Source organism: Calonectris borealis, chromosome 5, assembly GCF_964195595.1.
Source record: "Calonectris borealis chromosome 5, bCalBor7.hap1.2, whole genome shotgun sequence".
In the NCBI taxonomy this organism is placed as follows: domain Eukaryota; kingdom Metazoa; phylum Chordata; class Aves; order Procellariiformes; family Procellariidae; genus Calonectris; species Calonectris borealis.
The window spans coordinates 26,200,893-26,215,458 of NC_134316.1; the positions used below are offsets into that span (position 1 = coordinate 26,200,893).

The 14,566-nt window shown below is 46.1% G+C and overlaps 1 protein-coding gene across 2 annotated transcripts in view; it reads right to left on the reverse strand.

Annotated features, from left to right (window-relative positions):
- IFT43 (intraflagellar transport 43) overlaps nucleotides 1-14,566 on the reverse strand; it is a 49,508-nt gene that overhangs the window by 14,719 nt on the left and 20,223 nt on the right. For both annotated transcript variants that reach the window (XM_075152499.1, XM_075152498.1), the window contains 2 exons: nucleotides 4,359-4,391; nucleotides 3,799-3,845 (listed from right to left, as the gene is read on the reverse strand). In XM_075152499.1, the coding sequence (XP_075008600.1) occupies nucleotides 3,799-3,845; nucleotides 4,359-4,391 (80 nt within the window). The remainder of the gene's footprint in view (nucleotides 1-3,798; nucleotides 3,846-4,358; nucleotides 4,392-14,566) is intronic.

Genomic DNA, 14,566 nt, shown 5'->3' on the forward strand with positions numbered 1-14,566 from the left:
AGGGTAACAGAGAGAAGGGGGGAAGGGACTTCTGAAGATGGGGCAATAGTCTATGGGGGAAGGATAGCTGAGAGAGAGATGACAACCTTAGCTAACAAGCCCCTGTAGAGTGCTGAGGAGAAAAATCCAAGGGCAATGTAGTGAGGAGACAAGCATCTGGGGGAGTGCAACTCAGCAGTGCAGAACTGGTGGACAAGAAATGAACAACAAAGAAACTTTTAGCCAAAAGGACAAAGCAGTTTGCTGATGGGGGCGGGGAAGGGGGCAGGAAATGCCAACATTTCTCATCCCAACAGGAAACAGCCCTTTGCAGCTGCATGCCAGAAAAAGACACACAAGCAGACTAAAGCCAAATGCAATACCCAAGCGAAGTCGAAGCAGACTCTACTGCCCTGCTGGAGAAAGGAGCAAAGGGAGGGGAAAGCCCTTCAATGTGAATTTGGTTGTTCTGTCTTCCCTCTCACCTCATGACAAAGAATAGTCTGTGCTTGGGAGTTCTTGGCTGCTACAGAAAAGGAAGCAGTGCTCTGCAGATAGCACATTTTAAATTCCACTGATAGTCTCACATCTCCCATCTCATGCAGTTTCCCTGCCATACAGAGCTCACTGCTGCCCATTTCCCCTGTTGACATGGACAGAAAATTGAGCAATTACCCTTAAACTCCTCTCTTGCAGATTGCCCAGATTGCTACATACACAGCATTAAGCCCCCAATTGCCCCTGGCCAAAAGTGAATCAACTAGGCCTGTCCTTTAGGAATTAAACACTTTTGTGTTGCTTGTGAAGGTTTATTATTCCTCGAGTAGTGATGCATTAAATCCTGCTAAAGCAGTTTCCCACCATGCAGAGGAGCTGGGCCCCCCCATGACAAGGTTCAGCTGGACAGACATCCACCTAGCAAAGGTGCGCTATCCATTTGCTATGCCTGTGTACTAGCATGGACCAGTGTGGTACGTGGAGGATGGGCACTAAGCTCACAGTGGATGCTCTAGGAAACCCCCATATCCATCAACCAGACACTCCAGAGCTATTTCTGGAGAGACACTGCATATTTTCAAAACAGTCTTTCCAGCCTGGAGTTTTACAGGAGCAAATGGTGCTTTTAGTCAAACACATGTCTTTGCTTTCCTATAACTCAAAACTGGCTCCTCTTTAAAGTGTCTCTCTTGTCCTGGACTAGCCTCTATGAAGAAGAAATATGGATTATAGGAAATGAATTCTGAGCACGACCTGAGCCAAGGTACTTCACTGCTAGTATTTCAATGGTTTGTATTGCACAGTATGGATGTCTTGCGCCTTCTGGGTTTCTCTGCACAACTGGCAGGAATGGCTGAAATTGCAAATAGTTCCATGCATGTCCCTGCCTGGTCCACCCACTTACAATTTCCCATATTACTTCAGTCTTTCCACACAACCTGAGAAGCAACTGTCCTTCTCTCCCAAACTCCCATGGAGATGAGGAATCAGATGCTATTTCATGCACAGCGTGAATGGCCAGAGCAGTGAGAGCATTCTACTTTTATTTCTGAAACTACAAGGCATAACAAGCCCAAAAGTCTCCACTTGGCTGTACAACCTTCCTTCCATTCTCCACATCCCAAACTGTGCTCTCTCCAGGCCCTATGCTTTGTTAACACCTTCTCCAATGGACTCCAAATTCTGAGCCTCTGGGTGTTACTGCTGTATAAATTATCACAACTGAGCACATTTCAAATACACAGGAATACCTTTTTAAGGGCATATAGTTTTGTCCTTCATTCTTCTAATGAAAAGGTTGGATGGGGGACAAATAATGTTAATGGAATGGTACAGCTCAGCTTTCTAATAGGTTAAAGGAAGGCGATCCAAATGTATTGGTTGACAGGAGCAATCATTACGCAACTGCGCCTGTTCATATTAAGGTGTACAAGCTGACACATTATGCAGCACAAAATAACCGTGACCCATCCTTGGGGATCCATACACCAATGTCTTGATTTTTGTACGTTTAGAATCTGAGCTTTACTGTTACACTTAAGGACACAAGCCCAAGTGCAGTTCTGTGTGAAGGGGAGGCTGATACAGCTCAACTTACTGCATAGCCACAGCATGATACTCCCTGCCTCCTACACTGGGCAGTTACTTCTGTCTCTCTGCTTATTCAAAAAAGTAATTTTATTCAGGTTCCGGAGTTTGTTTATATGTCACTTTTCTTCCCTACAATTGCTGAGCCCACACGGAAAACTTCTTTCCCAGAATAGCTTGCTTAATCTCCCTGTAGAAATAGGACCACAAGCATGCAATGCACTGATCCATTTAGAGATTTTCCATATGCAAATTAGATCCACAACCCAATGTATTTGACTGTACCAGAAACTGCCTGAGTAGGAACCATAATCAGATTAGTGGGATCCTTCTTCTAACACATAGATTTAATCCAAAGCTGAACTCTGGTTTGCAAACAATCCAAATTCAACTGTTAATCATAGGTTAGGCACAGATAAATAAGTGAAGTGTATTAGGACTTTCCATGTCTTCATACCACATTCTGCATTGATTCTATTCTGTATTTATTACCCGAGGTCTTGGAGCACTAAAAGTCACATGCTGCAAACATGTGGCAAGCATTTTTACGCCTGGTTAGCAAAGACAGTTATTATACTCTGAATACAAGACCAAGGTTCAACAAGAAGGACAGCATGTATGCAAACAATCAAAGAGCTGTTCAGAACAGACTATCAGCCTCAGTGACACACGCTGAAATTTAAGAAGCCCAAGAAACTTCCCAGTGGGAAAATTAAGTCTATTCTGAAGATGCCAATGCTATAAAGGTGCCACTTCTGGCAGTCATATGTTGCAATGCTTAATTGGTCTGGAAGACCCAAATAAGTCTTCATTTAATGTCATTAACCATACTGATGTCTGATCCTTTGTGACTTCTGGTAATTCTTCTGATGCTGGTGATATTTTAGAGATGCAACTTTTTATACACTGTATAAAATTCTTAGCCCTTGAAAACTGAGGTAGCTCCTAGAGACTTTAATGAATTTCTATGCTCCCCACAGTTCTCTAGTGCTCATCTCAAATTCATACTGTGGATTTTTCCTGAGATTTCTCTTGGCTTATCTAGTCCTAGAAGAGCAGGTGATATACACTATAAAGAAAACTAGTGCTAAGTCAGAAGTCCAGTAGTTTTCACAGCAGCCTGTACAGGGATGGGATGGGATTACCCACCAGTGCCTATGTTTAGCTTATGATCTATGATCTATGATCTTGGGTTAGGGCAAGCGGATTTTTTAAATTAAGTATTCCCTCATGACAAAGACCCCAGAAGAGTGGTGCAGGCACTTGTCCTGATGGGAACAAGAAAAGGATGTTACCATAAAACATAAGAGAGGATTTAAGTAGAGCATACTATCACCTAAACTAGAGGACAGCTGTGATTTCTTTCCCTGCTCTTAACCTTTTATTGCTCTTTTAGCTCTCTTTTTGCCCCAGTCCACTATTCTCCATGTGAAGGTAATCCCAGAGAAAAGCATGTCCTCCACACTTTCCTTCTTCCCAAAGGTGCTTTATCATTCTGTGTTAACGAAGAGCCAAAGTTAGACTACAGGTTCACTTCCTCATCCTCCTCTCCATCTCCTTTGCTCTCTCTCCCTCATTCAGCAGCTGGGGAGACATCAGCAGCTCCTGCATTTGTTTACCCCCATGGTGTTTAATTTCCTTGCAATTTCTTATAAGATGCCTCTGCTCACTTTACTGGAGAACCCCCAGACATGCATGAAGGCACTTCTTGCGGTCAAGTAGATGATACCTTACCTCCTCCATCATCTGATGCCTCCAGGCTCTGCTGTCTGAGACGATGGCTGCAGCAAAACACAAGGAAGAAAGAATTTCAATTGCAAGCCCAGAAAAGCATCTTCTTGTGTCCCCTTCTGCCCTACAAGCCTCACGGCCTGTCAAGGGGAGAGTTCCCAGGTACACTTAGCCTGCTGACTGGCCTTCTTCTATACCCCTCATTGCTGGACTCAGCAGAAATCTCAGTTTAGAGTGCTTAAGCAAGATGCATTGTACCTGAGACAAACCCCTAGGCTGCAGACAGTAGGGCCTGGAGGTGGGTCTGGGAGGAAAGCGGATGCTTTCTACTTTTGCTTCTTTCTGTCATATGAGAGTGACAGAGACAGCTACTCCATATCCAGGGAACTATAGAACAACCAGCCCTGCCCCATCCCAGGACACATGACATGAATTCATGCCAGGCTCTGCACCCTTCCCAAGTTCCAGTTCTTGGTGTACTGGTGCTTAGAATCGCATGTCCCTTCTCCATGAGATCAGATGTAAAAGTTGTGGAAGAAGTCTCAGCAACAATGGGTACTTACTCTTCTACTTCTTCTGCATGCTTTCTTCCGGACCTGCAAGACAAAGAAAGGCTTATGCTTAGAAGAGGCTAGAGAAAATTAAAAACCTGCACCTTTCCCTATATCACTGTTATTGTGCAAAACAGTTCCTACACCAGGTCCAATATAACACATCACACCTTTAAAGAGTTCTGAGTGACCATTAAACCAGTGTATCAAAAAGTCCCTGAGTGCATCAGATATTGAAGCAGAACCATTTGGGTCCAAAAAGACAGCCATGCCCAGATACAGCAAGAGCCATACTCCCTGGTTTTTTAGCTTCTCAGATACTTTTTCATCCCCTCTCCATCAGCTGCAGGTAAAGCTTGCCTTACCTGAGTAGAAAGGTCGGCACATTAAGGAGTGAAGAAGATGCTATACTTTGTCTACCTACCCAAGAGATCAACAGGTTCTTCCTCCCTCTGGTTGTGCATAAAGATTATCTGGTTGCCTTTGTAGGTTAGGAGCCCCACCTGAGCTGGCCAAGTTCAGGTCAGACATGCTGTTGCTGCAGTAAATCAGGGTTGATCTGGCTGAGTTAACAGGAGTTCATAATAATAACGTAGGGGGGAGGCACTGGCAAATGGCAGCTCCCTTGCTCTCCACCCCAGCAAGCCCAGAAGTAATTCAGTCCCGATTAGGGACGCTTGTTCAATATTCAAAATGTAAAACATGAAGGTTGCTGAACCAGCACTTTGAAAAGTTAATTAAATGCCAGGTTTCTTTTTAGCAGATACTCCATCACTCGCTGATTGCTTTGGCCATTTTGCAGAGTGAAGTTTCATCTCTATGCATTGGGAATAAATATTCTTCCCTCCCTTGAAGTCAGGGTGCCATGGCAAAGAATACATGGGTCTCTCCCCTACCACATGCACTGTCCCAGGACACACCAAGATGTAAGAGAAGTTGCTTCATTGCCTTGCACTGCTCCTTTCAAAGCACTTCCATGAGATGTGACAGGCCTCTCCTCATCTGCTCTCTGTTCTAGCAGGTTATGGTCCTCATCTAGCTCTCCTGTGAACAACCTATTCTTCTAAGAGCAAGGAGCAGGGCACAGAGGATGTCTAGCTATGAGAGGAAAGCCCTTTGTCTCCACTGTTCTCCCTGGAGCTTGCAGTCTGTGAGAAGCTAAAGATTACACTGAATCGGTGATCTGAGCCCAGTAATATCCACTCCTATAATCATAACTGCAGCCATGTAGGTGACATCTGCATCTGGGCTTTCAGCTATATCTGCACCCTTCTGTTCATCAGAAGAGGCAGAAGTGCAATGGGGAATTTAGGAAAGAGCTCTTCCACTGAGGAGTAATTGTCCAGCTCCATCCTTCTCCCCAGTGCTAGTGCAAAGCACTTCTTGTGAACCCTCGAATACTATGAAGAAAGAAAGGGATGGCTTCAGAGAGCCCACCACCAGCTCTCATTGGAGTTTAGAATCTGAGCAGACAGAGATGGAAAAATGATGCAAGATTTATCCTATTTTATCCCTCCCTTCTGCCTTCACAGAACTGCTTCCCACACCCTGTCTTCAAAGCCTTGCCCTCACTGAGCTGAAACATCCCAAATGATGGCTTTGCACAGCTTTGAACAGTGAGATGATCTCCTGGAGGTTCAATCTAACCTCTTCTTAGCATGATCCTGTTACTCTTGATAGTTGTCCAGCACCGGATAACACTCTGTTCCTCAGTACTCACAGTCCTTACAGCTTTGCTCATCTCCTGTCCCCAGGTAGAAGTGAAACACTCCACATGTTTATACTTCCCAGGAGAGGGTCACTCCTGCTATTGCTGTAAGCAATTTCTGTTTCTTTTTCCTGAGCTCCCTCTTATGACAGATATCCAGGTGGCCCACAGGGAAGGCAGTCATATGTTAGTCCTAGAGGCAGAGACTACTTCACTCATGTTCCGAGACTGAAAGCTTTCTCCAACTTTTCCTTGTTATGTTAGGAAAGAACTTATTCAGGGCAATAAGCAAATACTTCATTATGAAATAGCTGCACTATATTGGATAAAATAGTAATTTGGGGAACAAATTCATAAACCAGGAGGGGAGAATAGTACTGACCTCTTCAATCCCAGAACCCAGGTGTTAGAACACTCTCCTGTCAAACAAGACAGTTCCCTCCTCTCTCTCTAGGGCAAGCTAAAGCCCCACGGTCAGCCCCCCAGGAGAACACCCTAGTCCCTATGCCACAAGGTCCGAAGGTGGCAGAGGGTGATGCCAGTCTCTCATGCTGACAGTACTGTGGTTTATATAGAGCATTTGAATACCGACGGCACTAGAGCAGGAGCTAGAAATGACTGTTGTTCTGGTTAGGTGAGACATCTGCTTCCAGTCACCTGTACTAGATATGTTTGTTAATATATGATTTGGAATAGCATTATTTGATGAAACTGGCATTTCAAACCAGCTGATAAGCTCACAGGTAGAGAACTATCCTGGAAATATAGTATAAAACTTCTGGAGCACAGGAAGGAATTGCATGTTTTACACTCTCTGTGGCCTTAATGATTGAGCTATTAGGTAAAGAAGATACCAACCAGCCTACCATTTCCTTTCTTTTTTTATAAGGCTTCCTTTCATTTTGTTTGATGCCAAATTACTTTTTCCATTCCTTGTTTCAGGTTGGAAAAAAAAATCACAAAATATATTTGGTTTGTTCCTGACTAATCTTTTGCTTTTTCGGCCCAATTGCATTACCTAAAACTACCTAACAAAAGACAAGCTTTGCCTTGTGTCCTAAGGTCAAAAACCTTCAAGGCAGTAAGGGAAGTCATAATAGATCCTCAAAAGGTGCGCTACCTCCAACCCTGTCCATTCCATAAGCTTAGCCGAGGGCTAAGCTATACATGGAGATACTATTCCTGCAGAACCAGTCATCTGTTTGTCTCTTTGCTCTCCAGGTGCTATGGGAAGCCCTGCAGGCATTCTTCATGAATGCTTTTAGCATCGTGGAGTACCCCTTCCTGAGAACTGGCTCAGCATATCAATGCCAATTGCAACATGTTGAGACCAACATTTCATCCTTCAGGAATATCAGGCCTGGGTATACAGCATCCTCTTATTCACTACATGGGCACAGCTTTCTAGTGGTGAGTGAAAGCAGACATGGAAGAAACCAGACTGTAAACTCAAGCCAGCAGACAGATTTCCTACTCTTTTCTTACGTTCTCAGCAACAAGAAGTGCACTGCCCTGGTTTGTTTGCTCCAGCAGGAGACACAGCCGAGGGAAGGTAGCAACAAGTGCCTACAAAACAAGCAATTGTGTATGGACTATAGATACACCCACTCAAGTAAGAGCAAACAAAACAATACAATCCTGGGAGCAGTGCTCAGAAATGCTCAGCCTGCTGTATTATACACCAGCCACCCCCAGTTTTTGTGAGACAGTGATACCTCTGTTCCTTTCGTATCTTCTGATAAGCCCATTGCATCTGGAGGGCCAAAGAACAACCCCATCACCTGGACAGCTCCATTTAAACTCCCTTTCACTGCAAGGCTGCCTGTGCTCCCAAACATAACCAAAATCGCAAAATATTCCCTCTGGCTTTGGCCAGCTGCCAACTCCCTCTCTATTTCAGGGTGTTGAATAGCTGAGAAACTGGGCAGAAGACCCCGACAGAACCCAGGTAACCCTATGTTATGTAACTCCTAGTACAGAATACCTATTTCTCGCTTAGCTGTGTCCTGGGGCAGAAGATACAGATCTGATCTCGCTCTTGAGTGTTGTCTTTGCTCCGTTCTGGCCAGCAAGAATCCTCCCTCCACATTAATGAGAGGGGGTTAAACCTCAAAACCGAGGCTTTCCCCCCCCCACATCCTTAATGTACAGCTGAGCTGCCTTGGAGCTGCCTGCAACTCCTGTGCTGAAGGGTGAAAGGCAGTTCTAATGTAGACATCATCTCTGTTAAACTGTTTCTTTCTCATTTAATGCACTACCACGGAGATCTAAATGGAGATAAAGTAGCAGGGCTCAGAGAACAGCCAGGATGCTATCTTTATGCAGCATGACAATGTGCAGTGGTTAATTAGACACCGTTAACCTATTTTAGCAGGGGACATAACTGGGATGAATAGGGGGAAATGTCCTTGAAATCTTTTAATGTCCACAGCTCATGAGAGCTCTAGACACACTTCCATCCTGCACCGAGCCACAGCCAGGTGCCAGGAGGCCAGTGTGCAAGATCCGAGGCTCTCTTCTGCGTGCCCAGGGAGGTGTGAGGGCGGGCAACACAGCTAACGAAAAGGGAAGCAATTGTGGTGGCTTGTTAAAACGAACATTGAGGCGGCTGGACAGGAATGCCCGGTCCAGCGCGGCGGGGGCGGCAGCCGAGGAAGAGAGGGCTAGGAGCGCGGGCGGCCTCCTCGCCCAGCCCGGTTGCCCTCTGCCCGGGCGGGGAGCTCTCCGCTGGGGGCCACTTTGCTCTCCCCGGCCCCCCCGCGCCCTCGGCGCAGCGCCCTCCCCGCTCCGTCCCGACGCCGAGGGGGTCTGTGCCGCCGAGCCGGCGCTGCTCCGCGCCGCGGGCCGGGCCCCGAGGCTGCCGCGCTCCCCGGGGGCCGCCCGCCGGCGCCGCAGCATTGCCGGGCCGCGGCCGCCCTCTGCCGGGCCCCGGCGGCGTGGCGCCCGGCCCGGGCTCCCCGCGGAAGCCGCGGGTCCCCGGGCCGGCCCGCCGGGACGCTGCCGAGCGAGGAGGGAGGCGAGCACTGGGGCTTCTGTGCGGCTGTTTGCAAGCGGTCACACCTGCAATCTCCCGGGCTGTCCCCGGGAGGGTGGGCGCGCACCGCCGGAGCGGTGGGGCCGCAAGTCGAGATCGAAGGGTATTTTCGATATTTTACAGGGCCCTGGCAGCGGGGGAAGAATTTCATCTGCCTGTGTGTTAGCGTATTTCCTGGCATGTCTCAACCACTTCTCTTTATGAATCACGTGGAACCAGAAAGCTGCTTCAAGCTGCCCTCTTGCTAAAAGAGTGAAATGGAACAAAAGGGAATGTCCTGATGTTCAGAGAGACATTTTGTTTTGAGAGAGCAGAGCGATCAAAGGGAGAGCAGAGATGGGTTGTGTGTGCAGAAAGCTAGTCACTGGTCAGCATTCTGCCTTTGCGCTTCCATCCAAAGCCATACCCACCCCAAGGCCAAAGGCTTGGCTCAGCCCACAGGGAGACATGAAGCCTTTTGCCTCTAGGGCACAGACTGTAATTCAGGTCTAGGCCTGAGGAAGGAGGGGAAAAAAAAGATAAAAAAGGACATTGTACTCTCTTGCTCAAGTATTTTTTTAGTGCCCATCACCATAGTGAGTGGGCGGTGAGCTACGAGTTGCAGCTTGTTCAATAGCCTAAGGCACAACTAAGTTACACATCTAAAATGACGCACAAGTGCTGACTGATCAGTTCTCCTGGCTCTCCCGAGTGTGGGTCTTGGTCACTGCTTGTTTGCTGAGGCACAGGGAGAGAAAAACACTCATCAAAGCTGTATGTAAACTAGAACTGCAGTCCGTGATGGAAAGCACTACCACAAGGTGTCTTCTCAGCTACTGCACTGCACCTTCCTTGGGGATCTGATCAGTTGTTTAAGTTTCCACCCCCTCTCCCTGGACTGTGGCAGCCTGGAAAAGCCAGATTTGCCTTGATTAAATCAGGGAGTTCAATCTTCACATCTCCTAAAAACAAGGCAAGTTTTGCCATTGATTTCAGCAGAGTGAGGACTACTATGAGCCTTTATTTCTGTCATAGGATATCACCTCACGGCGCTCCACTTCCAAGCCCTGGGGCACATGGCTATTTATAACTCCACAACAGGGTTTTGGGCAGACACACATTTTTTTAAACTGCAATGGTCCCACCATCCACTTTCTGGCCCCTCACAGGCTCCCTGGGCTGCCTGGGCCACATGTTGAACACACTGTCCTAGGGCACGGCACTGGAGGAAGAAGGATGCAGCGATGAGCAGGCATACTCTGTGGGACAGGATCTGACAGACACTGCAGCTAGCTGGCTCCAGCTGAAATGGCCTTGTGAGGCACTAATCAATATCTAGCAGAAGTGTTGTTGTTTCTCCTCATGTCCTAATACGTGGGCTTGCTTAACAGAAACAACAAAGGAGGAAAGCTCTGGCAAGCACAACTTTAGGAACTGGCACGAAAGAACAAGCTGACAGAGAGAGTTCACGGGGGTCACTGAACTCAGCCTACTCACTACATCATCCCCGTAAGAGACGTTCCCAGGGTTCCCCCACTCGCTCACTGGTAGAGAGCTGACCAGCAGAGCTGTTCAGAGCTCCCACTGAGCAACAGAAAAAACAACAACACTCAATACAAATTCCTGCTGTGTGGGAAAACAGCGCTGCAGTTTCTAGAGGTATCCACCACACATCTTCGGTCCCTGAGAACAGGGGCTCCTATCCAAGTGATCACGTCTTCAGTCTCCAGTAAGCACCAGGGCCAACTCTCACACCAAATGGCTCTTGAAGTTGCAGGAGCATTTCAGTTTCCATTTAAAGGGAAAAGCACGCTTCTGATTCTCATGGTTACACAGAAGAACTGACTGCTAAAGGAGACAGAACTAGAATGCAGAGAAAAAGTAGCTAAGGTTGGTTGTTTTTTTCAAATCCCACAACAGAGAACAAACTCGTGATTCTGAAGTACCCGGCCAAAGACTTTTTACTTGTGATTGGCCTCACTGAAAACATTTAAATGAAAGACACTAGAAAGAACTAGGTGTTTATTACTGAATGGCACCTTGTGCTGTCATCTGAGAGAAACAGCTTCTGAAAGAAGATATTTTAAGGACTTGGATTAAGAACTTGAGAATAGTAGAGGGGTTATATGGGTAGCGGGACTGGGGGAGGGGGAAGTAGGGCCAATCAAGTAGATCAGGTCATCTTAGGCCTCTTTCCACAAGTAAACTGCATTAAGCTAGACTTCACAGCCACTTTAGAGGTGACCTACAAAGGCCAAGTTTTTAGCCTTGGCTTTGACAGATACAAAAGGGTTTCAAGTTGCATGTGTTCTTCAAGAGAGTTTTGCTTTTTTAAACTAGAAATATTTGGGACAGCAAGGATAGTATCCCCTGAATTTGCTGGTAAATTCCTTGGAGATGCACATAACTAAGGAAGGAAGATGCTTTGTCCTCAACCAAAAACCAAAAGAGACTTCACCCTGAGCACACTCTGCCACCTCAGCAGCTTACATGGACTGGTACCAAAAATGTCACACTCCCGTTTCATTTTGGTCATGCAGGCTTCATTTTCTAGGGGAGCAAGAGGCTACAATCCTACTAGTTCTTCCATTGCTCAGTGTCTTTCAGGAAAAAGAAGTCAAAGAAAACGTCACTATCAGAGAAAAAATAAACAGCAATCTAGCTTAGGGGGGAAAAAAAAGGAAAAAGAAAAAAAAAGAAAAAAAGAAAAAAAAAAAAAGCCCAACTCTTTTTCCAGGCTCCTCTGGGCACTGCAAAGACAGGAATGGGCCCACAGGAATGGGCACAAGTCTAGCATTTTCCCTTTGCAGGAAAGCCTTGCAAGTCACACTAAGCAGGATTAAAAGGTAAAAAATCCCCCACATAGCCACGGTACTGAGGGATTCTCAGATAACTCTTCTCTCTTTTAGGGACTCTCCTTTTTCTGCCCGTTATCTTTACTGAGTCTAAAGAGAAACACCAAGGAGAGCTCACCCCAGCAATGATATGGAGGGACAAGAGGACAAGAGCCTGTTAGCATTCCTGGAACATCCAGTCTATTTAAAAAAAAAAAGAAAAAAAAAAGAAAAAGGGGAGGAGGAGGAGAGAGAGAGAAAAAAAAACCCACCCCAGGCCTGCACATTGCAGGTTACCGCCATCTTGATGTCCTTGATGCGTGCTGATGGCATGGAGGCGGCTGGCACCAGATCAGCCCAAGAGAAGGAATGAGAGGCCAATGGAGATTTATGTGAGGAGAGTGAGATGGACAAGGTAAAATTGTCAGGAGGAGTTGTTAGAAAGTAAAATATATTGTGACAATTCCACTCCTGCCGTTCATCAATAAACTGACAGATCATTTAGTGTCAATTAGGAGTGATAGATGGACAAGTCCCCATGATCCTGGGCCAAAATTAATGGCTGGGAGGGAGAGGGTGATTGAAAATGACGGCTGACATTGAGAGGAAAGTCCTGAAGGTCCCCAAGGGGCCATTACTTGCTTCATTCCCTTGCAGATCAATGCAGGGACAAACCCAAAAACAGACACTTCAAGACAAAACTTAATCAGACTTCCTTTTCTTTCTTCTCCTTCTAAATTGTGCCCCCTCACTTGGCAGCCTTGATCCTTTGTGCCTATACTCTTCACATCATTGAGGACATCCACAGATGGCTGCAAGATGCAGAGTGAAGCTGCTGTCTTCCCCACAGCCAGGAGCCTGGCTCTGCTCCTAACATGGCAGTGTCACAGAGAAGCCCAGCCTGAGATTTACCTCAACACTGCTGGACTGGGAGTAGAGGGCAGAAGCAATGACACAAGCTTCCCTCTACCATGTCAGATAGAGAAACTCATGAACACTTTACTACTCCCACTTGCAAGACAGGGATGGCTAGAGGTTCTATAAACCAGGCACTCTCAGGGGTCATTTCATATAGATACAACACAGAATAGTTTAAGCCCATATTTTTGAAACAGGAGGTTTTTAACTTTACTTACCTCTAGAGACCTTGAATCATAAAACCCCTTAATCTCTTAAATAACTTTCCTCCAGCTCCAGGGTGCAATCTCACAATTGCCCACCCTCCAGAGCCCTAAATGGTATCTACACAGAGGCTGGGTTACCCTGCTCTAAAGGTCACCCCAACTGCATCTCCTTCCTTCCTTCAGGCCCTTAATATTTGCCTTCTTGTTAAATGCATTCCTGGACACTGTATCACCACTTCAGTTCCAAAATACTTCAGCATGGTCATTTTCCTAAACAAGCCTTGATTATTCCAATTCTGTATGACCTATCAGTCAGAAAGGAGAAATTTCAGTTGTAGCTGGACCACCTGTTGCTAAACTGCCATGATCCCTATAGAAGAAAGGAGGTACACGTGCAGGCACTGGAAGGGACTTCCTACTGAAAACAGCAGTTGCGTTTGCTTGCAGGGCCACCTGAAATGAGTTGCCTTTATTCCACAACAATCCCAGCAGCTGCCTGCAGAACTGTATGAATTTTAAGGGGCTGATTGCAAGACCAAAGGGATCAAGGACCCAAGTAAACTGGAAGTGTCCTGAGAAGCAAAGAAATAATGATACTAATAGGGAGAAAAACTGAGTAAATCCTATAAGGAAAGTCAGATAGATGAGATCAGCAGAAGCTGGAATTAAATGGATCCCGGAAGCACCTCTCCTTTGTGAAATCCTCACCAGTATGCAAAACTGAGTTCCCTTTTCCTTTTCCCATTGGCAGGCACTTTGTGTTTCTTCTTTCCGATGCATGAGATAACCTGACAATAAACCTCTGCTTTGCTTGTCACAAGTGTCAACACTGATGTCATTAAGGACATCAGCACAGCGTTCAGAATGGCACTTGGGCTCCATCCAGTGGTTAGAGAGCTGTTTCTGTAGCAAAACCAGCTGTAATTACTATTATTTCTGTAATCTCAGCAGGGTACTAAGCCCCAGGTGGCTGCCTAGGTTCTTGGCTGGTCCCCTTTCCTCTAATACTGGGGCTAGAATATTGCTGGGGCAGCAGTGGGACTGCCTTTTCTCATAGAGAGTGATTCTTCTCTCTGAGTACAAATTTAAATAAATACAGCAGATTCAGGTGCAGCGGGCCCCGTCAGTAAGGAAAAAAATTCTTCCATCACTACTTTGCACCATTTATTTGCTGATTGCACAGGACAAGCCTAAGGGTTTGCTCAGATACTTACCCACAGTCCTCATCATTATCCAGATTTACAAAATGGGACTCCTAGCAATGACAGCTGTTCTACAGAGGTGCTGGGAGTCCAAAGTAATCTTTCCATGCTTGACTTTTGAAAACTTATCAGTAAAAGACAGCATTTTGATAGTTCTTGGGAATTTAAGTATCTGACACTTGTAAATGTTACGGGAACTCATGATAAAATACTTTATCTTACTTGCACACCATCTGTGCAAATTAATTTCAAAACTAATTACAGGTTGGAAAACCTTAAGGGTCCTCCTCCTCTTCCTATCTTGCAACAGTCTGAGACAGCAGTAATCTGATGGAAAGA